The 26572-nt window shown below is 36.7% G+C and overlaps 1 protein-coding gene across 2 annotated transcripts; it reads right to left on the reverse strand.

The window, feature by feature from the left end:
- Positions 1-450: 450 nt before the first annotated feature.
- TMEM156 (transmembrane protein 156) lies at positions 451-24935 on the reverse strand. Of its 2 annotated transcripts, XM_041459496.1 has the most exons (7): positions 24825-24935; positions 20147-20428; positions 18632-18880; positions 16908-17015; positions 13675-13779; positions 8320-8420; positions 451-1771 (listed from the first exon to the last, which is right to left on the reverse strand). In XM_041459496.1, exons 1-6 carry the CDS (start codon positions 24922-24924, stop codon positions 8323-8325), a joined length of 942 nt encoding a protein of 313 aa, XP_041315430.1. In that variant the 5' UTR covers positions 24925-24935; the 3' UTR covers positions 451-1771; positions 8320-8322. The 2 variants fall into 2 exon arrangements, with proteins under 2 accessions (XP_041315430.1, XP_041315438.1); XM_041459504.1 differs by lacking the exons at positions 451-1771; positions 8320-8420 and adding an exon at positions 12676-12788.
- Between the last annotated feature and the right edge of the window lie 1637 nt (positions 24936-26572).

Raw genomic sequence — 26572 nt, forward strand, 5'->3', positions numbered from 1 at the left:
GTAACTTAGAAGATGGAACCTTCCAGGGTAGTAAAACACTTGGAGAGCTGTGGGATAACTGGGTAATAAAATAGCAAATCACAGTTTATTTGTCTAAGGAAAAGAGGTAGGTTATAGGCAACAAGAATAAGAATATAATTGAGTTATAGGAGAATGAAAATTAAGTTGGGGTCACAAGAAGCAGGGCTGTCCCTATCAAGATCTCTACTGAAGGAGAAAAGTGATCACTTGAAGCATTTAAACACTGACCAAAATTGCCTTAGCAACTCTGTAGTGAATTGAGACAAATATGTCTCTTTGTCTGTAAGTTGCTCTCTATGATAAGAAGAAAAAACAACCAAGAAGCAAATTGTGAGAGGTTTACTTTATAGACTGTATTAAAAACTCTTCTTCTGAAAAGCTTATTAAAAACTCTACTTCTGAAAAACTCTGCTTCTGAGAAGCTTTCTTATTACCACAAACAAACAACAAAAAGCCCCCAAATCAAGAAAGTATTTTTCTCTTAATTTTTAATAAGATGGTCAAACAAAAAACAATAGAAACAAATGCTTCAGATTTATCTAACAAAATACAAAAAAAAAAAAAAAAAAAAAAATCCATACGCCCTCAAATCATTCAGAAGCTAATATTCACAACTATTCCTATTAAATCTGAACTGCTCAGTGTAGACTGGAAAATTCAATTTCAGAAAGCTTCAGGAGGGAAAGGCTTCCCTCCTGAATAAATGTAAGGAATAAATGTAAGGAATAAATGTAAGGAATGGAGGTAATGAAGTATTAACTGGATGCTAAATTGCTGCCTATCATGTTTGCAATGGGCAGTTTACAATCTGTTCATCCTGATGGATTTAGCACAAGGGAGCCTGAAGTCCTGGCAGTTTCTGTCTCTGCCTAGTAACTGATAGCTAAGCTGTCCCCATTAATCATTTGTTAGCACCAAAGGAGTCTGGGACCCTGCTCAGCCCAAACAGCTCCACTGCACCCAGAGGAGCAGTAGTAAATGTTCCAAGCAGTAGTAAGGAAAAATTCCAAGAGATAATGGGTTGGAATGCTAATGATCCAAGCTAGAACAAAAGACAGAAATGCAATTTCTCAAAAAGTACAAACCCATTTAATGTCTTAATGAGTTATTAAAAATCTATAATAACAATTTTGTCATTTGAAGCCAAATTAGTATTTTTCCACATTTTTTTCTTTATCCACTAAGATTGCACAAATTATGATGGTCTTCCTGGTTTACTGCAGAAACTAACATTCTTGCTACAGAATTCTTTCCTTCTGTAATACTTCGGCCACCCTTCTCAACAGCCAGAAACTGTATTTTTTAGGCATCTTAGTCATCTATTGCATTAAGTAGTTTGAAAATTCTGCTCATTTCATGAAAGTAGAGGATAATTCCTAGCTTTATACAGACTTCTTATCATATGGAATATATAAAATAAATTTCTGCCTTGATAAAAAGATGTAATTATCACAACCATATAACTAAGTATGAATCCTGAATGAACAGAAAATAGATGTGAAACCTATACTCTGCTATCAAAGTTGTTTATGCAGCAAAACATGCATGTTCATCATTCATATTTTCTTAATACAAAGTAATTATGATGGAAAAAATGGAACTTGTCAACTAAAATGCATAATTGTCATTTCCCATTAAAAGATGGATAACATAGCCCCCCAAGCTGGAAATGGGGATGCTTCCTTCTGTGGTGTATGATGTGTCTTCTTTCATCCAGAAGTGCTGGTATTTCATAGGGTGATACCTGAAACTAAAGAAAACAGTATCAGGAAAAAAAAAAAAAGAAAAAAAAAAAAGAGGAGGGTAAATGTTCTCTAGTATATCTCAAATGTCATAATTTTGCCTTTCACAATAATGCAATAATGAATTCTCCTCTTTTCAGCAAAAGAAAACAACATTGTAACTAAAAGGCGGACAAAACAGGTGATGCACATCAGATTGAGACTGATACCTGGCAGCTGAGAAGTGGCTCAGGTGCCTGCCCCGCGAGAGTGTGATATGGGAACTTGATCAAGGCACATCAGGCCTCACCCACTTCCAGGGAAGCTGGCAATGGAAGGGTGAGCAGAGTCAGAAACATTCACCACATCCACCTAGCTGAAGTGCTCTTCTGTTCCCAACTGCATTTCCCATTCTATACGGCTATATGGCAGGACAAATTTGGAAATAATAAAATGAAAGCAGCTTTTTCCACATTCACAACTAAACTGCTTCTCACTAACCATCAATGACACTTTTGAATTTGGATTGCAGCTCCCAGAGCTCCCAGACTCCAATCAAGCTTGTCTTACTTTTTAGGGAACTATAAAATGCTGAGGGAGAAGAGGGAGGTGAAGTGGAAGTACAGGATTTCTGTACTTCTAACTTGCACATTGAGTGAAAAAGCAAATATAGCTTGTCACCCATTCTGGTAGTTCCCATAGCTGCAGGCCTGATTACAACATCTGTCTACATTTTCTTTTACATGGCAGGAACTGGGTTCAGAAGTGTTCTTTGGCTGTGAAATCATACTGGAGGCAGCAGCTGCTGGAGTGAGCTAGAAAATGGCAAGTGTAGGCAGAATAGACTGCATCAAAAATTGATGCCAGCTAATGGAGCAGTAGGTTTAAACGGCCTGCACAGTGCCCCTTCTAATCCAGCTCTGCCAGCAAGCGGGAGTGCTTCCCTTGGAAACCCTTAGTGTCTCCTTTGGAGAGAAACACAGCCTGGCATGCATTTAGTGCAGGACCAGTAATTGTGCCAAGTACCCTGGAATGTGCTCAGCAATCTGATTCTGTGAGCTTTTCTGTGCTGAGAGGAGCTGTGTAATTTTAGTGTGTAATTAAGACTAGAATCTCTTATGGAAGCAGAAACAGGAGGAATTACCTTTCATGACATTTAAAAAATAAATACCTAATTGAGTGCATACCATTCTGAAAACAATTTAAAGCTGCCTGAGGGCGTAAATCATAGAATCAGTTATCAACAGGAATTACAGTGTAAAAAATGAAGTCTTACAGAAATGGCCAACCCTCAAAGCCGGTAGGTCAGTACTAGTGGGAACTTCTCCTTCAGCAGCTTCACACCAAATTTTATGATAACTTTAACAACAGTACTATCACTTCAGAGCACTGAAATTATGCTTTTCAGAAAAACTGTCAAAAGGATAATTGGAAGGATCCCAGCAATTTAAAATCACACCTACTGTTCTTCACAAATACCTGCATGACAGCATCTTAACTGTAATCTTCCTCTCACTCCTGAGCTCACTTGTTACATGCCTTTGCTAGAATGTCTTATGAGTTTTACTGTTTTCTCTGCATAATTCCTATCTTCTGTTGTTTGTGTGGGTGCCTTGCTTGAAGACAGATGAGAAAGAGAGTCTTTTAAATATGAAAACATTTTTGTAAAGCCACAATCACATAAGGAAAACAGGCAAAGAATATTTTTAGTTGCACTTTCTGTTTGCTACTAAGTTCAGCAATGATGACATTTAAAGACCTCTTCACAAGGCAGCAGCAGCGTGAGCCAAAGCCCAGGTAACACCCCAGGTATATCTGCACTGAAATTTCCTGGCATTAGACTGGGATATGCACAGTCAAATTTCTAATTTCCTATGGGAGTGTTTCATTAGAAAACAATGATGGTGATGATAATCTGAATGTTGCTGGATAAGACACAGCCTCTCATACACTTGTTGATCTCTTGTGCCAACCCTTGCACCCATAGGGGGTTTCATGCCCACATGCTTCTCATTGTAAGAGAGGAAAGGGACCCATCAAATTCTTCTATTTTACAATTTTTTTGACAGAGGGTTTCATCTTTTTAGCCATACACCGTGTGTTGTCCCTTATGTTCCAGTTTTATAATCCATTTCACCTGAAGATAAGATTGTGCCTTAATTTCTATATTCACTGGACACCAACTTGTCTTATTTAACTGTGCAGCTACACTTTCATTCAGAAAGAGCTACAGACACATGAAGCACCTTAGGTGTTCAAGGATCTCAAAGCCCTTTACAAAGGCAGATGGCAAAAGGCAGTGTACTAAAAAATCATAGGTAGTTTCTGATGTGGAACTTTCATAGTTTTATGCAGTCTTTGATGCGTCTACTAGTTTTATTATAAGAATTAATAGGATGCAGGATACCAAGATTCTTTTATCTTGTCCTTGAGGCATGGATTGTCAAAGAGATTAATGCAGTAAATAAAATGTCTGGGTAACAGTGACCAGTTTCTATGAATTTGATCTAGCATCAGCTCAGAGTGTAACACTGGGCACTTTCAAGGAAAACAAAAAGTCCACAACAGTTGGCTTTAAGACACTGCATTTTTCTTCCTTCTTTCTTTCTTTCTTTCTTTCTTTCTTTCTTTCTTTCTTTCTTTCTTTCTTTCTTTCTTTCTTTCTCTCTTTCTCTCTTTCTCTCTTTCTTTCTTTCTTTCTTTCTTTCTTTCTTTCTTTCTTTCTTTCTTTCTTTCTTTCTTTCTTTCTTTCTTTCCTCATAAAATGGCTGCACTTCATCCAAGAACTGTCATGACTCTATCTGTCCCTGTTTTCCCAAAATAGAACACTGTTCTATCCCTAACCATTCATGAAATCTATTAATGCCACCTTTGATTCAGAGAATAGAGTGCTCCTTCCCCTTAAACAGGCAGAGGACAGAGGTACTGCAGGAGAGGGCTCACAGTTTCTCTCCATGCTGCATGTGCCTTTTACTCTGCCCCAACCACTCTAAGACTGAAGTGCAGCTTTGGTGTGAGAGAGACTAGTGAGCCCTGTACAGTCTGCCCAGACTCCACATGGCTCCACCAGGGAAAGAGATGGTCACAGGGGCAGGACTCACAAAGTCACTCCTTGAGCCAGGCTTCTTTAGCCTCCAAGGGAAAGTTTAGCCAAAACCTTCCCTACTCAACAATGATTTCACATAACCATCAACAAAACCATATTTCTGAATGCTCCAACACCTTAATCTTACACATGAGTATGGTGATTTGGCTCTTACTTTCCCACTTTAATTTCTTACTTCAATTATTCTTTGCCCCCACTGTTTAGGGAATGGCCACGGAATCAAGCACATTCAGAAGTGCTAGTCCTCATGGTTTCTCAAACCAGATATACATCACACAGCATTTTACAGCTGCTGAAAATAATAGTTTATGGAAGAAGAGTTCTTAAAGTACCAGTTGATGCAAGTTAAGCTTCGTTAAAAACACTATGCAATCTCTCTTTTAGCTGAGGATAAACAGTTCTTTCTTACAACCATGCAAATTAGTAAGGAGGTATCATTAGGAGAGACAGAGAAGTCATGCCTCCACAGCCTTATTCTGGCATGCTCTTACCTGAACAGCATTGCCTCTGAATGCAAATATTTGCCTTGAATGCAAATATATGCCTTGAATAAAATGCTCATGCTTCCAATCTAAACAAAATTAGGGTAATTAATATCACAATCTTCTCACAGCACTAAGGAAATACATACACAGTTGTCAAACATTGTCCTGGGGTCTGGCCAGGACAGAGTGAATATTTTGCAGTAGCTGTGAGGGGATGAGCCTGGAGCTGTGTGGGCATGGCTAGGAGATTTTTCTGTACTACCTCAGGTCATTGCCAGGAGCAGGGATACAGGATTCTTGTTTCCAAGGAGAAGGGTGTTCCTTCCAGTGGGAAGAAAAGTGGTAGAGAAGAGCCAGTCAGTATTGTCCCAGGCTTTCCATGTAAATTGTTTCCTTGCCTATACCTTTTGTTATTATTTTCTTATCTCATTGCTGTTTCCACTAAATTGTTGGTATCTCAAGCCATAATCTTTGCCTTTTGTGCTTCCAATTGGAGGGGAGGAGAGGGGAAGCAAGCTGCAGTGTGGTTTTAGCGGGACTACTGAATTGGAAAATACCATTCCTAAACCACAATGTAAAGGGTGTTTCAACACCTGAGAGACATGGCTCATTCATTGTTTTCCAGGACAGTTGCTGATATCATAGTTTAATGAAAGATGGCAGAAACAGAGGATTCTTACCTATGGTACTCGAGTGTAGTTGTCATAGTTACCGAGAAAACACAGAGACATTGAGTGATCTATGCTGAAAAGATTCACCTTTGGCAAAGGCAAGTGCAGAAGTTGGCACATTTTTTATTACCTGAATTAGCTGTCAGTACAATAGTGAATAACGAAGCATTTGGGTGCATTTCTGTGTGCACACACAGAATAGATAGATGCAGATAGATAGATAGATAGATAGATAGATGTACTATAGATAGATAGATGTACACAATTGGATCTAAGTATATTGATAAACATGGCAACACGTGTACGGTCATATGTTTATCAATATATTTACATATTATAATCAACAGTATTGTCTTAAATCGAAAGACTTAAGAAAGACATTTTTAGAAAGAAATGTCTTTTTCTTGTTATAAAAAGAAAAACAGTGGAAAATTGCAAGGCGTAATTGATTATTGATATCTTTCTCAATCTACTAATAAGAGCAATACTTTACCGTTGCAGACTGGAGCAACAAGCAAAGAATAGGCAAATAGATCTCTCCAGACCATTCCCACGGCTAAAATCAATGTTTTTCAGCCTTTCATCTTTCAGTGTGCTGTGTTAAGGGCCACTGCTGAGGTGGCCCTTAACAGCAGGTTCTCCAGCTCATTAGCTACAATGATCGTGATCATAGTTATCCTTGCTTTTACATTTCCTCCTCCTCACAACTGCTGTTACACCTACCACAGCTGCTGTGTAGGTAGTTTCCTGACAGAGAAATCAAACACTCCGTGCTGTGGTTAATGATTTCTCTGAGTGCAGCTCCAGCTGGCTGAAGATGAGGGAAAGTATAACTCATCTTGCCTGTCTGATTCAGGGCAGGCATTGAAGTAACTCTTACCAACCAGACAGAAGCCAGGTTTGAGGCAGGGAAGGGCAGATGTTAGCAGTATCCCCACTGGAGCTCTCTCAGGATCCTAGCTCTGCCTAAAACCCTTCCTTATCATAGCTCTTGTATCAGTGGTCTGAAATGCACACTCTTCAGGGGAGTACTGTCAGTGTTACAAAGATGATGGGTTTGATCAAGAAGCTCCCTGGTACATACTTCTCATCTCCACCCCACCTCCTACTTCAGAGAAAAACCCACGCTTCATCAAGCTGATGTAGTCTAGAACTCTTTGGCAATTCTGGGAATTTGATTATTTTTGCATTTTTCCAGCCTCAGTACTTAGCTTTCATGTGCAGTACTTGTAACACAGCTTCTCCCCGTTGAGCAAATGAGTCTTTAGCAGCATTCTACAGACTTCACATTCTAGAGACTTCACAGAGACAAACCCAGCACTCGTGCAGAAAAGCAGATCACAATTTCCTTCCCCAGCCTCAGTTACCACAAGCACTACAAGCTAGCAAGCTTTCCTGGAACTGAGGCACCCACAGACAGTGTGGTAATGACGTGGATCTGACCTTATCAGATGAAGTGAGAAGAAGGGGGTTTTTGCAGGAAGTAAAGCAAAACTAAAGCAGAAAGTTTTTATTATTTTCACAGAGTATTTTGTTCTGAGAGAGTATTCAGCTCTGAGAGACTATTCCTTTAAGAAATGTATTCAAAACAAAACATGATGAAAGGCAAGATCTAGATCTAAGTTTCTGCAGCCGGATTATTTAATATTTCCACACAACATCATGTAGCATTAAAATTTACAATGTATTCAGCATTATATCACATCTGGATTTCACCTCACTGCCAGCTGTCTCTCTGACAGGAAGACTATCTGGAAAAGCAAGCCTGCTTCTGTACAGAACTGAACAAGGCTTTTGGGCTTTCTCAAGACACCTAATCTTTTTCTTTCAGTCATTCACACAGAGATTAAGGAAAGGGAGAAATTAAGCCCAAAGTGTCCTGGGTCTCATATATTGTCTCACAGAGCAACCAAAAATCTGAAAAGCTATTTATTTCAAATATGGAATTTTCTTCAGAGATCATTTGCAAATTGTTTTTTTCTCTGCCCTTGTAGGAAGCAAATGTCAGCACAGTGCTAAAGTTTAAGACACAATATTTTGCACCAGAAAAAAGGTGTCAGAATTTGCACCAAGGTCTGCAGGGACACACAGGGTTTACTAGGCTAACACATATGATTATAGATCACTTTTGGTAGCAGAAGTAAAACTGATTCTCTTTTCATGCCACCTAGCTCTCACAACACACATTATCCAGTTTTTCATCTTATTCTCTTGGTTAGAAGTAGTAATAATTTATTTTGTCCCGATATCCACACTATTAGTTCTAAATATATGAGGCAAACCAGACTAATCAGGGTTGTAAGATGTTTACTTACCTTCTAGAGCTGATCCACATGACAGTGCTCTTGTTCAGGAATTACAGGCAGTATCTTTGTGGTCTGTGCAGGAAGTGGAACCTGTTGTTTGCTGGTTTTCACTATTGAAAGTTAAAATAATTTTTAGCCATATTATTAACAGCAAATATATCTGCAGAGTGTTGGACTTGCATATACAAGTTTGAAAAATAACTGAGGCCTATCTGAACACAAGACAGAGACGGACAGTACTGAAAATACTAATCATGTTTGGTATTTAACTTCCTCTTAATACTTTTAGGACTACAATGTGCTGACTCTAAGTCTATCAGGGAAGCAGCTTGCAGGTAGGCAAATAAATTTGTGTGAAATAAATTTTTGAATAAATTGTAGTGAAAATCAAAAGCATGCAAATTTGAGGTTATGTAAATGTCCCCCAAAATATAAACCCCTACATTTAGCCAGTTAAGCAGAAACAATGGAAATTTAGAGTGTGAAATTCCTGACTCATTTTCACATAAGAGCAGCAGAGATTGTCACAGGCACACACGGTGTGGCCTCAGCTCATTTGTCATACACACAGGGAGAGCGACTGGGTATCAACCAGTTGTCAACAAAGGTGACAGCATACACCTCAGAAGCAGGAAGGGGTGAGGTGATGCCTTCAGCACACAGATCCTGATACAGTATCTCAGTGGAATACAGATAAGGAAATGCAGTGATAGCACTGTCAGGCAAATGCACACAGAGTTGTTTATCCAATGCATTTTTCAAAGAACTGCTGTAGAACACAAATAATATTTTGACTCTGGGTCCATCCTGTCCCTGACTATCCATTACTTCTGTAAACTACAAATGGGTTTCTTCTGAGCTGACAAGAGGATAAACTGTGCCACTTATATCTAGCTATGTTCATTGTCCACTGACTACATCATTTGGGCTTCTCTCTTTACAAATGCAATTAAAATTGGAGTTTGAATCTTGGCACTCAAGCAGCTGAATACGAAAAGCAAAGTCAAAAAATTAAAAAGTTTTAAAAAAAATAACAATGGATCTTGCTTGACCCTCAGGATGAGTCTGGAGAGAATGGGAATATAGGCTGATATCCCCTTCGGTGCCTTTGTGTAACAGTGCTCTGCATGCATGCAAACTGAGCAGAGAAAAGATTTCGTGCATCAGTGCTCTATGGAAAGCATTCAGGGGCTATAAAAAGCTCCCTAAAGTTACCTGCATCCTATAGATTTTATCCTTCTTTTTATATGAAAAAAAAAATTAAAAGCTCCAAAGTGGTAATAAGGCTTCACAATTTTCGTGTTATGTTTAACGTAACCATTCTTGGTTATGTTAAATTTAACATATTTGAGTCTATGTTAAATATTGAATACTATGAGAAGCTTTGCTTTTGCCAGCATTATTCATGTAAGCTGCAGAGGGAAAGATAATTGTTCAGCTATGTCAGGAACTGAGAGGGACCACCAAATAGGTGATGTTTCAATTAGCCAAGATTAAACAAATTTCTCTTTCTTGTCTTTGCATCTATTTGCTGCTGTAGAACATGTGTCTTGCCTGTTCTCTTTGCTAAAAAGAAAACGTATTGCAGAATACAAGGAGGAGTAAGTCTGAACTCGCTGGGATGCCAGCCCTGACACTGCTGAGCCAGCATTTGCTTCTATTTCCAACATGTCAACTAACCTGAAGCTCTAGCAACACATAAGAGATATGGAAGGATTTCCCCTATTTCCTGTAATCTTGTGGGAAAAGAACTATTATTTTAATAGGATAGCACAGAAAACAATACAGGAATTCAAATGAGAGGGAATTCGTCTTGTTATTTCTTCTGTGCAAATTACAGCTGTCAAGCCCACTTGTATCAAATAGTATGGATGTCACAAACCCCAAACAGGAAACAACAGCAAGCCAGGAAGCCTGAGGTTTTATTCTCTGAATCCTGGTTGTCACCGTGACCCTGCAATGCTCTTCTTTCATGATGAGTTATAAAACTACCATCCATCAGAATTAACTTTGCATTACTGTGAGCCAGACAATTGAGTCAAGGAATCTTGTATTTGTATCCTAAAATGTAAGGAACCAAAATGTGACTCCACGAGCCAATGGAATATCACTAAAAATGAATATACTGTTTGAGCAATGTAGAACAAGGTATTATGCTTGAACTAAGGCTGCCCACACAGACTGTAGAGCAACAACATGATGATTTTAACAGTATGATTCCTATTGTCCAGTTCTAGCACAGGAATGAGAGCAATCCTTTTCTTCTAACACATCTTATGCCACATTCAAAATAGAATCAAAATAAACAAGGAATGTTGTTCTTACTCTAGGAAAATTAAGTCTGAATGGGAGTTTATGGTGATAAGATTCCAGTAATATAAATTCCCACTTAATTATAACCCATCTAATTATGTTAATGAATATTCCAAACCCTACTAGGCAGATTCAGCTTAGTTATTAAATGCCCTGATTTATGCAATCTCATTCCTCAACATCTTCTTCTTCCTTTTTCCTTTTTTATTTTTTAATAATGTAGCATACAGTTCACACACACTGGCCTGCTCCCAACAAGTAATTTTGCGCCATGTGCCCAGGATTACCTTTTTTTTAGGATACAGCTACATGAGAATAACTACACTTAGTCAGTTACTAGCAATGGAAGAGGTACCAAAGTGGTTTAGGGAAAATGGGCTAAGGAAGAGGAATAACAGCAGGGTAAGTATAACTTTCTTCCTTTTATCTGCATTGGAGACTGATATAAGCAGTAAGCTGCAAACGGCAATTCAGCAGCTTCTGAGCTCTTTTAAAACTCTGTGGGGAATACATTCTAGTCCTTCTAATTGCCATTATTAATTTATTAAGCTGTTCTAAAACCTCTTCTACTGCCTCTTCAATTTAAGAAAGCTCTTCAAAGAAATTCTTGCAATAAAATTCTCAGGTGTGGGAATCTCACTAAGATTCTCTGTAGTAAACGCAAAGCAAGGAAGTGGCTTTAATGGATTCTTTTCCATGTGTTATTACTATCAACTTCTATTTGATGAAAATTCTCTATGTCTGGAAATACAGATCAGCCCCTTAAAGCATACTTCTTGCACTAAAAAAAAGTACCCTCTCTTCTTTCCCTTGTCTTGTGGGTGCCTTTAAGGGAAACTCCTTTTTGTCAGTTCACACCATTCAAGGGACAGTTATTATACATAAATGCAACGGCAGGACCAGCTCCAAAGTCTAGAAAATGTGCTTTGTGCAACCCATGGTCTAGTGCATTCTTTTTTAACTTTACAGCCCACACAACGTTTAATCAACATTTATTACTAGAATGCTATTAAGCTCCCCTCTCCTCACTATATGTGCTTAATCCCTTGCAGTACTGTGAATTTGGAAGGTTGCAAATTTAATCCTTCCCTATAGAACATTCTGTACATTTTCCCCCCTTTCCTCTGGTCACTGGACTTAATGACAATGACTCATGGATAAAAAGCCACTAACAGTTTCACAAAACTAACATCCATGCTGTAAATTACTTTTTTGTAGGACCACAGTGACATTAAGCCAGTCATTTGCTAAGCCTCCTAAGAATTCACTCTCATTCACAAAGTATAGGCTTCCATCTTTTTCTTCCCTTATAATTTCTTTCCTTCAAATAACCTTTTAGGAATACTTATCCATCTTTTCATCTATAAGATGTACTGTCACATCCTCTCAAGTACTCATTACTGTGTTTCCAGGGTGATTGTATTGTCTTCAGTGGATCTCAATGGTTTCTTTCAAGATTGCAAGCTATGCTCTAATTATAGGGAAAATATTGTCAAGGGCTGTCAACAAAGTAATCTGTAGCTATTTGTAGTCCATTATCATGGTAACAAATTCTAAGCTCAGCAACTGTACAAGGAATAAACTCTTCATATGGATTTGATTGTATTTTAAATTAAATTGGTATAAACTATGAAATTGATTGGATTGACTGAAATTATGGTGTATGAAACCAAGGAATTTTATATTAAAATAAACCCCATTACAGCAGTTCATGCAACTAAGCATTTTTCTTGGTTACATGGATAGATTGTAGTGGGAGGCACTTAAAAGTGAGAATGACAGATCAATAAGGATTCCTATTCTCTCCAGTAAAATCTAGTAAAACCATATTTGAATTTCCATAAGACCCCATCATCAAAAATGCCTTGGATATACAACATTAAAAATGCCATTCTGAACATGTGATTAAATAGGTATGATATTAGTGAAGCTACTCAAGACAATAGATGTCATAAAAGTAATTCCTTCCCTGCAGAATGAAAATAATGAGATCATAAATATATCTCAGAGGTAGCCAGTGCTTTAAGAGCAAGAAGCATAAATTGTACTCACAGGGGAGTTCAGACAGACAAGAAGCTATTCACTCTTTTCTAGGTAAAATTGAAATGCCATGAAATACTGAGTTGTAGACATAAATTATTGAGTCTCCTCTTACTCCTGAAGAACTAACAAGACAAAAAGCAAAGTACTTAAGCCTTAAGTCATATTTAAAACCATTTTTTTCATTTGCTAGCTTTGTATTTTTCTTGTTTTGAAGGGAGGTTATTTTGCCATTCAGAGCTATCATTCTGTATGTTCATGTTAATCTTTTTAAAGATATATCTCCCTTCACAAAGCCAGAATCCATGAAATTTATTAAAACATTTCACCCTTTGAGCAATGTCAGTAACACAGCAACACCTGGTAATTGGCACTCACACAGATATTTGATGCCAAATCCAGTTTTCTAGAATCCAAACTTTGAGTTTAGCCATACCATTTAATTTATCTGTGGTAAGCATACTACACTGTCCAAAGACCACCATTTTTTACTTATCTGAAACTCAAAAATTGCATTTTGTGGGAATTTGACCCTAGAAATAGGCAATGAAGTGCCAGCAAAACCATTTATTGAGTCCTGCTGCAGCCACTCATTCCATGCTTTGGTAGTAAATTTTATCAAGAATGACAAACACATAGAGCATACATACACATGTGTACATCTCTGTATATTTTTCACACACACAAAGCACTCAGGTGACAAACCTCAAAACTGGCACACAATATGACCAAAAATTAAAAAGTTCAAAGTCATCAATACAACACACTGGGAAGACTGGGAGAAGCATTCCCACATTATGTATATAAGTCTCCTTAGAGTTTTGTTGTCAGATTTATTTCTTTAAAACAAAAAAGTGTTTCCTTAACATAAGCCAGATCAAATTTGTGTAGGACCATGGTAACGCTGAAACAAACCTGAAGCATCTCTTGACAGGAAAGTCTTAAAAGGTCCTTCTTGACCTCCTCATGCTTCAAGATTTGTTAAATTTTGTTTTACTTTTGTATACTTACCAGGAAAAGGATGAATTTTAGTAGCAGATACAGTTCTTGCATGTCTGGAACTCTTTCTTGTTAGAAGAGTAGAAACTGATGTTGCTACTCTTTGTTTATAATCTGCTTTAAACAAAATGTCTTATGTTAGCATCAGCCCTGATTAAAAGGAAAGCTTGTAAACCCCTTATTATTAAACTGTTGAACATCTTGGAAAGTGTTCAAAAAATCAGGAAGGTGTTGGAATAAGGTGATGAGGAAAACCAAGCACCAGATGATTTGTATTTTCCTGAATGAAATTTTGTAGAAATTTAATTCAGATTTGTCCCTTTCAAATTATTCCTTGCCTTTCTCTAAACTGTGTACCTTGAACAAATTTTGGAAGGATATGAAGAAAAGTGCATATTTCAGTACAGGTTTGGACTCTCACTGCTGACAGTGGAGTAGCAAGGATGGAGTGTACGGGCATCCTAGGAAGCTGACAGATTCCTTGCTAGCGTGGGGTGTTCATCTTGGAAAGCACAGTCTGACAGCAAGCTCCACACCCCTGATGAAGCTAGAGCTGGACTGGGCATCTCTGGCTGTTCCTCAGCACCCAGTTCATAAACTCTCAGTCTTTCCATCCTTCTGCTGCTCTCTAAATGCTGTGCTCACAGTGGGTTTTTTGCAAGTGGTCGTGCAGCTGTTGTGGTTAGCCCTGCTCAGCAGTGACTGCAGTCCAGGGCTCAGCCAGCTTCTGGTGACAGGCTCACTCCAATTCTATGTAACAGAATTTATTTTTATCTTTTTCCTTTGAGAACACTAAGAAATTCATTAGTTAAAATTATTTAGGTCATGAATTTTTTTATGGCTAGCCAGTGGAGATCTAAAGCACTAAAGCCCCAAGCATACACTGTATCAGTTAATGTCAAAGGAGGCTCTGGAAGTGTTTGTGAGACAAGAGCAGAAGGGAAAAGGCAAAACTATTAATTTACAGTTTAGGGCCTTTGCCATAGATCAGTTGTAACCTCCACCAAGTTTATTTGGATATTTTATTTTATGCACTCATGAAAACAGCTTAATGATTCAGAGAATCTCAGAGTCTACCTAGCAGAATATCTTGCAAGGTCTCAAGAGGAAATGAGTAATTCCACATTTCTTAACAGCTTTCAGTGTTGCTCAGAAATGAAGAGAAAAGCTTCTAACTGAATTATGGCTGGAAAAATTCAGAACAGATGTTTTAGGAACATAGCTAATAGTTCTGCTCTATTCTTTGAGCACCACTGACAAAAATAGTGTATAGACTTGCAATGAAATGTGGCATCTTAACATATACACATAAACCTCAAGTTTTATTTTTTATGCACTTGTCTTTTTATCAGTAACATAATTATGTTGGTTATAATGTTGTATATTATAAATTTAACTCATAAACCCACTTTTCCTCAATCAGCAGAAAATACATCCTTGAAGCTAGTCAGTAATTAGAATCCTCAAACGGCATCTCTTCCTCCTTGTTTGTGTTCACAATGATTCTGAAAACTTGAGTTTAATAAAAAAGTGACGATTAAGAATAAAGGTACTAAATCATTAATCATCACATTACAGTTCTACATTAAAAATAGAATGTTATGACTCAAAGCATAGAAAATCAGAGACATGACATTTATAAGCAGTTCTCAAACTACAAATAAAAGTCCTTTAAATTAGAGCACTTAATAGCCCACTTATAAAGTCCTAATTTACACTTCGTGGGGTTTTATATACATGAAATATGTCTCAGAAATTGGTTCTAGCAATAAGTAAAATATCGTGTACTTTAAGCAACATAATCTGGTAAGGAGTTTCTTCCATTGGGATGGGGAGGGTACAAGCTTGACATCTCAAGCAATTATTTTGCTTACTCATTAAAAACATATGCATAAAGTATTTACATTATGCAAAAAAAAATCACAGAAATATTTTGTGTGTGGGCACTATTTTTCTTTTTGTTCAGTTATGATTAAAACTAGACTTCAATTGCTCCTTCTGTGCATATAGTAAGGATGATCAGGGATATGGCTTATTATTTGTTTTACTACCCCTGTGACCAGGGTCTCCTTTCAGCACCTCTGAACTACAGGGGGAATGCAAACCTGCCTGGCAATAGCAACTAAATGCTGGTTGTCTGGAGGCATTCTGCCTGCTCAGGGCTGACACAAGCAGAACGTCTCTGGAAACTGCTGTGAAAAGCACCTGAGAGTTATTCCCTCAGGTAACAGCACCTGAGAGTTATTCCCTCAGGTAACAGCTTAAGTAATACTCTTTTCACAGTGATGATAGGTAATGTGCTCCTGGTACCACCTACCTCTGACTTTGGAAGAGAAACAAGGACCAGCAGCTGACAAGTGTTCAATTTTCAGCACTGTTTTTGTGCAGAGGACTTTATCTTGATTGCTTGAAAGTCTCAAACTCAGGGTACTCCTACAATTTTATTCTTGTTTTATTCATTGTAAATTGCTAGAGAAAATATTGTAAATCTGATTTCAGCCTGTATCCCAAGAGAAGAGCCTGTCATGGCTGAAGGAATATTCTAGAAACAATTGTTTCAATCTCTGAACTAATGGCAAGTTCTCTCATAGCAAAGTTCTAATCACTTGGAATAGTCAATAGTGATGGTTCAGAAATCACAGCAATGTTTTATTTGCTGAAGTAATAGCAAAGAGATGAAATGTTATCTGGGCTTAATTCAGCTCTCGGCTTAAGAAGGAGCACCTTGGTTGCCCTGCAAGGGATTACACCACCAATGAACTTGAATAGCCAGTTTTTAGGACAGACAGATGAAGGTATATCTCCTCGTATCTATCCCGTAATTTTTTCTGACTGTCACCTAAATGAATCATCTTCAGGAAGGAAAGGGTATTTCAATTCACTTATACTGGTCATTGGCATTTCTGCTTAAAACCTTCCACCAACTTTAACAGTAATTGTTTCAACTACTGAAATCCGTGTGAAACCAGAAGTTCACCAATCATCTATCAAAGCCCCCACATTTAATTTGTCATCAACAAGCTTGGATTTGCATCTACAATTTTTGCATCCACCAAAGATGTGAGAGGTAATGCTATCAATCATCTCTGAGTACTTAGTGAGTCTCTAAGAAGCTTTTACCATTTGACAATCAAAATATCAGTGTCTGAGCTACAGTAATAATCAACATTTTTGTTATTATAAATTAATATATTCTTACTTGCATAGAAAATTAGATTCATGCAGATTAACTTTTTGTTACTTACAATTCCGTTTATTTTCTTGGACTATTTTGTAGACGACGATTGAAACAGTAAATACAAAAACTACTGGAATCAGAGTGAGCCAAATGATCTTCGTCATACACATTGGATCTGTCCATAAAATGTACAAGAGAGAAAATTAAGCAGCAAATCACTGGCAGCAGAGAAAAGCAGAACATTCCATCTTGGTAGGTTTTTGGAATGTGCCTATCCCCACAGATAAAAACAAAACAAAACAAAACAACAAACAAACCAACAAAAAAGTGGTTATGCCTTTTCCTTTCAGCCTTTTGATGTTAGGTTTCCTGTCTAGAATTTATCTTAATTTTTGCCTGTATTTTTATATCTATATCTCTATCTATTTCTATATCTATATATCTCCCCATGGCTGAAATAGATACAGATGACTGAGTGAATAAAAAATTTTCAACTCAGCCAATGAAAATGCTTCGAAGATGAACATTTATATTTAAGGCAGAGTAAGGGTAATATATGTCCCCTCTGTCTGCATAGAGCATGGAAGGGAGTGGTCCACTGTCCAACATTGGCCTCTACTGGCATTCTTAACCTTTTGATCTATCTTCATATATGAGAGAAGGCAAGATTCTACATATAGAAATTTTCTTATAAAAAAGTGAAGAAATGCCGCTAACAGGAGCCCTTTGGGGAATTAATTTAAAGTTGCCTTGAGGGAAAATCACATGGGACTGAATACAGGAGGTAGGCTGCCCTTTTGGACAACAGCTGCTGCAGAAGTGCACCCACATTCCACAGGGATTTAGTTCAATAACTAGTACAAGTCAGGACTGTATACAACAAAGAAATGATGTGGAGAACTTTCCCCTTTTTATGATTTATGTTACTATAAATCATAAAAAACCAAATTACAGACTGTAGCTAAACTGTTTCCCTTTCCCTGACTTAGAACAGTATAATTAGACTTCAACTTCCCTTGTGTCTTCTCCATCAAGAACTTGTGAGGCAAATGCCAATTACCCCATGGCTCATTCCTCCTAATTTAGAACTAAAAATATCTTTTATACAGTAATCTAGGCTCTTTTTAAACAGGGCAGCCAACCCCATCTTGTAGTGGCTTGTAATGACTTGATTATCAGCCTTGCTTAGTAAAAGCCCTGAGCACCTCTTTGGTTGTTTTGAAGAATAGAGAAAAAAAAACCATATTGTTAATTTTCATTGCTAATATGAGATTATGGCTACCCAGGTAAATCAGCATTAACAAAGGGTGGTTAGCTCATAGTATTGACACAAGTTAGCAGGGCAAGTTACAAATTATGCTCCTCTCCTGGCGAGACACACGTATTAAAAAAAATACAAACAAACAAACAAACAAACAAAAAAAAAAAAAAAAAAAAAAAAAAAAAAAAAAACCCCCCANATAGTTAACAGGGATTTTAAAATTTACCTCCAAGACAACAGGGTTATGCCATTATCAGGAAAGGGAAAGTTATATTTCCAGGTTTTGTCACATGCAATGTGTGAGTCTGTTGCTGCTAAGCAAGAAACAGTGTACAGATCTTTACTCTGCTGTATTTCTTCTAGGAAAAAAAAAGGGCACAGCTAAACCTGCTTTAAATCATTATAAAAATCATCAGTTGTCTACTATGGATTGTTTTTTAATAAGGGGTGTTCAAAATTGTATTCTCTTCTTATGAAATATTTAATTGTTTCTTGTTTGATTTCCTTTCTGAATCTCTTTTGTAACTTACATTCCATATAAGACTTCAGTTGCAGTGAAATATTTATACAGTCATTTTGGTCTTCCATCATTGCCAAGAGACAAGAATGATTTAGTTGTTCGTTGGTTGTGTTTTTTCCTCCGACTATAGAATTGTTGATGTGGATTTCCACCAGGTAGTTCATATTATGCTCCACTTCTTTCTTGGAAACCGTGGTGAAATTTATATATTTATAAAAATAAATAACACTTTCTGTTTTCACTTCAAGAGAGCCTTTTGCTTTTGGAAATAAAAATTAAAACAAAACAGTTACACAGGTGGTAGATTGAGAGACAACTCTCAAAAAGTACAGTGAATTCTCTGTCTCATTTGCAAAAACATAAAGGCTTCTACACCACTGACTATGAAGATGGATAAACTGTGTATACTGTGTAAAGTTACTCTGAACAGATCTGAAAATCATTGATTATCTATACATTTTCCCTGCAAAGGTAACCCTTTTTGGGTTATAACCCCTTTTTGCTTTACTGTCACCTTTTTTTGTTGTTGCTTTTCTTGTCAGTTGTCAAAGGCAACAGGCAAAAATGAGGCCATGAGAAGGATAGAACCCAGGCAGAAGCCACATGATGATCGAGATTTGAAGTGCACACTGTCTATCTGCTATCAGTTGCAGGAGGTGCTTCCTTTGCTTCAAACAGAATATGTGAGACTTATGCTGTGTTTACAAGAAACAGGTGAGATATTGTCAAAAGTGTTAGTTGTACAAGTATAACCGAGAACAGAGATTGTCCATATATAAGCTTTTATTTTTCATGCTTCTAAGACAGCTGTTTTGTAATAAGGAAAATATACAGTTGGAAAATAACTGAATTTCTTATATTCAAGACTTGGCCTATTGCCCCTGTTGCTGAATATTAGAAAGAGGCATCCTCTTCCCGAAAGATTTCCAGATATTTGCAAGTGTATATGTCACAGAAGGAATGGGCTGCTACTGCTCTGAAAATATGTGGGTTGCTATCTCTCCTCTGTGTTGCTGTGCCATTCCTTAGTCAGTGCTGCTTTCTATAAAACATGTAAGGCCATTTCTGATACTACACAGTGGATGATAATGTAGACTACAAACACAAAAATGGTTATTTCCTCCATAGTTGCCATCAGAATAGTTACCTACTGAATTAGTTCTTCCGATACAGCCTATCTTCATAATGCCAGCAATCTATGTGTAGAGTTCCATAATGACATTTAAAAGCAAATTCAGCTTGAAAAATTGTCAGAAAGTACAACTCCTTAGAAATAAATTAAGTACTTTAGAAACTACTTGCTACTGACATGTTTCACTGACAGCCAGGAATGCATGCCACTGAGAATCTGCCACAAAATAAATGTGCCATGCAAATAAAAGCTAAAAACCGCCATTGTTCATAGATTTGCAAAGACCATAGAGAACCAGGAGCGTATAATTTTCTTCTAAGTACCAAATAAAAACTTGGCTTTTATTTTGTAATTAGCTACCTCAAAATTAAGTATTTCTCTTATCCTACTTACTTTTTTTAGCCATTGACCCTGATCCTTGATGATCAACATTCACATCCCTCTTGGTTTCACACTCTGTCTGTTTAGGGTGGGACTGTTGTTCCCTCCAGGATGACTGGCAAATACATGGAATGTTTTGGAAATCGGAATTATTTATAATGACCTTCAGCAAAATGGTCTGGGTTTCTCTTCTTTGTTTCACTGATCTTTTGTAAGAATTGTCAAAAGTACAAAGTGGAAAAGTGGTGTTACTTGATGAACAGGTATCCATGCAGGACACCATTACAGTGTTAGCTGTAAAAGAAAGAGTGCTACATTAGTCAGACAATCATATAGGACATATGGACAAGTATGTGCTTAGAAGGATCAAGTAGTGGATATTCCAACCATCTTATGATGAAATGCACTTTTTTTTTCTTTTTTCTTGAGGGTTATGGTGGGATGTTAAATGCATCATATGTAAGAGAAAGCAAGCACAGAGTCTTCCCACAAGCTTGACACTAGATTTTATTTCTGAATTATATTAAAACTCTTGTAATAGTAATTGGAATTTCTGATGGTATCTACTCACATTCCAGTTTCAAAGCTGCTCCAATTTGACTGTTCTTCAAAAGAACAGAAAGCACATTTATGCTTCTTCAAAAGAAGAGAAAACTTTTTTGGAGAGGGAAGTCAGCCCTGGAACAGTGCAGTTGCAACACTCCACTGCATTTATGTTGTGAAGTAGCTATAATCAGAATGAAAGCTTTCTTTCCAAATGACATTGAAACCACAGAGTGAAAATACATAGAAATGCTGCTGAATGCTCCAGCCATACTCTTCACGTTCTCTTATATTCAGTCAACAAACACGGATTTTAATTACGACCTTTGGGTTTGGTATTCATAGTCAAATTTCAGTATCAAAGTACCATAGCTAGAGTAGATTAATGCAGTTCTGGAAAGCAGCAAAAAACACAGTTATAAATGAGTGTGATTTGTCTTCCACATTACAGTAGCAAATTTTATCATGCAAATTTTTACTTGTGTTAACTTTGAACCGCTTTTTCAGTAACTTTGAAGTACTTTTTCAGATACAAAAACTCAAAAATAAAGAAATTTGTGTGACCCCAACATGAAATATGTATTTATGAATAACCACTTTCCCAAGCTGATGCTGCACTAACCTACAGTTCTATAGCTATGTTTCCAGTTCTAGTAGTACCCTTGCATCTCTATAAAGGGAAAAATTTGTATCTAACTCCCATTATGAGCAATTGGAGCAATGTGATCATAAACCCTTATGTATAGAGAGCAAAATATAGCCTTTAGTTGCTTCAGTGCTCAGCTGCACTCGGCCACCTGCGCTCACAGAGCAACAGGTTGACCTCAGAAATGATTCAGTACGAGATTCCAGACAGGATACAGAAATAAAATCCAAACTCCAATGTCAAAGTCAATTATTTTCCCTTTACTGACACAACATCAGAGAGTTATGAACTCCTTATAAAACATAATAAATTTAAATGTAAAATACACAGGTAACAAAAACTTCCTTTTGATATAAAAAGGAAGAATATCAGATAAAATTTAGGGCTTGATCTTTCCCTGAGGCAAGACACAGAATTTTCCTTGAAATGCTTACAATCTGACCCACAGAACAGGTCATGAAGCAGGCTTCTGAGATCAAATTCTCCCACCTGAAAGAGGCATTTTGTGTAGAACTTGTCTGTGGAGATGGACCAGGTGCAAAAATTGAATGCTTACTCTGCTCTCATGGCAAGCCATGGCATCTGGGCAACCAGTCTAAAACCACTTCTACAGCTTTCAAGGGCAATTAATCATAATTCCCTAACATATCTTTTCACCAAGAAATCTGTACATGGACTTGGGAATCTGCTGACTGGACTGTGACAGACATCTGTGTTCAGCACTGCAAAGTCCATTTAGAACTTCACAAGTGGCTAAAGATTCCAGAGCTGCCTGTGAGCCACGCTGTAGGTGTGTAAAAGGCATGTTATCTGAGTGGAAAAGGTGTGAATGTGGTTGAGTTAGGGAGGGTGCTTACCATCCTCTTGAAAGGTCTCTACTGAGACAGCAGATCAAATGACAATCTAGCATAAACAAACTTCTTTTTTCCCACATCACAGGACTGTGGCCTTTCTAAGGAGGGATACAGATTGTTGAACACTAGAAGAAGGGCTGCAACAACACTGCACTTTCCCAGTGGATTACGTGGCAGACAGACAGCCATAGCATACTCCTTGCTCCTTACTGCAGAACTGGGAAGCACCCTCCCAAATGTAAACACCACTCTAGAAATTTGGAAAGGGTTTTGTGAAATCTGAACACAGGCAGCATGAATAGTAAAAAAGGATTGCTGAGATGAAACCATGCAAAGTAACTCTGGGGAACTGTTTTATATTGAAAGACCTGTAACCACATGCTTAATGCTAAGAAGTTCTGTGATTATTAAATTCTTCTATAAAACCTCTATTTACAGGGTGGTTTTTCATATAAAATCCAAATCCATTAAAATGAAATTATTCACAGGGAAGATCAAAATTTATAAAAAACTTGCTCCCCATTAAGAAAATAACAAATATTTCACTTTGCATGGGTTTGACTCTTTTTTATTTGATCTGCAGTATTCTGTTTTGAGTGAGAGCAGCAGTGTGTACAGTTGCATTTTTTATCACTTGCTTATGGAAGCTGCAGTGGCCACATAATACTGTAGAGATACAAGACCTGCAGTACAAGTTGAGGAATGCACAACTGATAGATTAAAGGAGACACACTCCACCAAGTAGCAGGTCCCAAGGGATAGGACTGGGATTGAAAGCATCAGACCCCAAAAGGATAACATCCTACTCTAAATCAGTGTAATTTAAAGGTTCAATGACTTGTAACCGAACAAGTGGGTTGCTTTACAAATAGAAAGGAAACATTTCACTTCTGGTAATGTTGAACTGTATTCTTTTGAAAAAAAAATTAAAGGGTTTTTTTTGGTTTGTTTGGTTGGTTGGTTTTTTTGGTTTTTTTTTTTTTTTTTTTTTTTTGCAAATTGATTCCCCCAAAATTTTTGTTTAATGATAAATTTCCATTTTTATTCCCTCTCCAGAATGAAAGTAAATGCTGGAACTTCCCCCGGGGTAAGACATCCAGGAATTAGGAGCTTTCTGCCATTCATTTAGGAACTCACAGAGGAAGAGCCAGTGATTATATTTCACATCTCAAAGATTTCCAACAACTCTGACTGCTGAAGTCTCACGGTGTAACCAGCAATTTGAAACATTTACAAAAAAATCTATACATTTTAGGTTTGTCACAAAATCTGAAATAAAACCAGTTTTCAACAGAAGGTTTTTGATGAAGCATAGACCCAAAATCCTTAGAGATTTTGAATAAATTGTTCAACATATTTACTTTCTAATGTAATTCAGACATCATTACACAGTCTGTTATACAGTGATTTAGTTTTTGAAACACCCAAAATGCAGCAATAATTCTAATTTTCCAAATATAAATCTGTGCTGCTCCAACTATAATTCTGTTCTGTATATATACTTCAGAATCTTATTTTAGACATGCTGTGATTAAGACAGAATTGCAGTGATCACACTATTGCAGCCTAAAGCATGGCCAATAAGAGCAATCTAGAGAAATTACCATGGAAAAATGTAATTATTCTTGGATGTTTGACACTAAGGTTAATGTTTCCTTCTGGTAATAGTCCTGTAATTGTTTATTTGGATGATCTGTGCTACAAATACTTTGTTTACTTCTGCATGGAGGTAAAACATTAATTATTGCAACATCTTAAACTGAATTATAAAAGTTATGATATTCAAAGCTTATCACAGCTTACCAAGTTTGTTCATTTATAAATTATAACAATCTATACATTATATTCTAATTACTGATATGTCCATTCTTTATGGTTAATGAAAAAAATATATAAGTAAATTAATCTGGATATTTTGATACTAAATTATTTCAGAAAATTATATGCTTCATAAAGAAATTAAGTTATGATGCCTGAGAATACACTCTTTGTTAAAGGAATGCTTTTTATACTTACTTATTCAAAAGCTTTCTTAGAAATGGGTGTGACAAAACTATTTTAATTTACTCATGCAGATTTTAAAACGTAAATTGCATAGATGCATAGTTTGCAATTATCCTAAATTCAGTATCAGCCTCTAGGGTCACAAAGAAGTATTTGGCATTTATGCTACAAGATTTGCTTTACTCAGTTACATCCATTCTGCTCTACTTTTTGTCAGGTTACCACTACATATTGCTTTCACAGACAGCATCTCATTGCTAGATAGTAATTGTACAAAGTTTTATAGCATTTAAGTATAAAAACTTCTAAAAAGGTCTTTTTGAAGACATGAGCACCTGCTATAAAAGAACATTAACATTTTCACTACTTTCTTCATTATGAAGGCTGGAAAAATATATGCATGGAAATAGTTACCAAAAATTTTGTAGTGTATGTAAATGAATTACAAACTCATTGTAAATTACCACAGATAATTAACTCTGTTGGTAAAAAAACTAACAAAAAGATCTATATTCTTTGCAAATTCCACATGTGTGCACATGTGTGCAGCACCCCCCAACTATCTTTTAGGAAAGCATGTGCCAACTTTTCAATTGCAGACTTCAGAATAAATAAAAGTTTACTTTAAAAGCTGATCACTCACCTTCATGGATTTTGAAAAATTCAGGTAAACACAAAATAAACACAGTAATTATCCCTAGTCCTAATCTGAAGACTACTGGTTTTCTCAAAAGCAAGCACATGTCACCGAAGCACTCCCATCTAGCATAGTGGTGGCAACTTCCTTCCTGGTTTAGCTTTTAACTTAGTGCAGACACTATGCAAAATAACATCTATTCATTTCCTTTTCTTATAATGACTTTCCTTTTTACTTCTCTCTGCATTAACTTGCAGAAATCCACGTCCTGTTCTTGCATGGTCTTCATCATCATGAAGATGATTCATTCAAATATGCTCAAGATAAAATTCATGTACCACAATGACAATAAGAAAAAAAACCCAACTATTTTATATGTTTGTGGAAGTTTTTCTTTAAAAACCCCTTAATAACCACTTTCATATACCTGCTAAATAATAAATCATCTTACCTTGATATACAAATTATCTTTGTGAAGGAATTTTGTTCTCATTTGGCCAAGAAGATTTTTTTTAAATGAGTCAGACCCTCATTATAAAAATGATTCAGAACCACATGAGTCAGTTAGGGGGATTTTATTGTTTTATTTATATATATTTGCATGTGGCTAGGTGGAATGTAATAGAGAATCTTTCTAATAGACTATTAATTTGATCATTACAATCTAAAGTTTTTGACCTGGCAATCAGTGATATATTAAGTACAATGAACTGAGGATGAATTGTTCATATTATCATTGCTGCTGTATTCTTAAAAGACAACAGATGTGTTGCCAATCTGTCAAGTGTCTTCAGTTTGCATTTTACCATTCTTTACACCTCAAGAAGATGGGATAGAGTCATTGCTATTTCTATACATCATAGTCACAATTTTTCAGCTAAACTTTCCAGTTAAAAGTGAAGTATTTAATTCTGACAACCACCATGATATTTTATACATTTTTCTTATAGAAGAGAATGCAAAGAACATTTTGGAAATGTTATGAATAAAACTACTCTGAATAATGCATATGTAAAAACAAACAACTTGACTCAAATATAGAGTAATGCAGTATAAAGGATTTCATTAATTCAGACATATGTTTTCTGACATATTTTTCCCACAAGCCATTAAATATTGAGTACTGCCCAGATGAAGTAATACTGTTGAAATTAAAATAAGAAATGTCCTACAAACTCAAAAAGCTCTTTTTGTTATCTAGTTATCTCAGAACATGAGTAAGGCAAGTGGAAGCAAACACAGCATTCATTCTATAGAAAGAGTCCTAATGAAGCTGTAGTGAATATAAATTTAACATGATATTTTAAATGTAGCACTTTCATGCAATGAAAGCAATGAAATCAAAGCAAAATGAACTCTGATTTTTTGAGAGCATGGTATAATAGAAGCAATAGGATCATAGGTATGAGTTGAACAGGAAAACATTAGGCAATTTATATGTAATCCATTAGGAATTTAGCTTACTTTGTTTTTGCCAATAAGTATCTTCTGTATCAGTTACTTTCATTTTCCTGTTTTCAGTGTTGTATGGTGTTCACCCATCCTATCTACCCAGAAGAAATGGAGAAAATACTGGAAAGCAGCAGGAGGACTTTTCAAGTGTGTATCTGTCTCTTTCTGATACAGACTATCACCACTGATGGTAGTGTCCAGGGTCAGAATAGATATTGCACTACAGGATTCCACCCAAGCTCAGGCTGATACAGTATTAACCTGTGGAATACTCTGAGCATCAGATTCTACACAAGGTGCCT

The sequence above is a fragment of the Pyrgilauda ruficollis genome, unplaced genomic scaffold (assembly GCF_017590135.1).
Source record: "Pyrgilauda ruficollis isolate IOZ18807 unplaced genomic scaffold, ASM1759013v1 scaffold1, whole genome shotgun sequence".
Classification (NCBI taxonomy): Eukaryota; Metazoa; Chordata; class Aves; order Passeriformes; family Passeridae; genus Pyrgilauda; species Pyrgilauda ruficollis.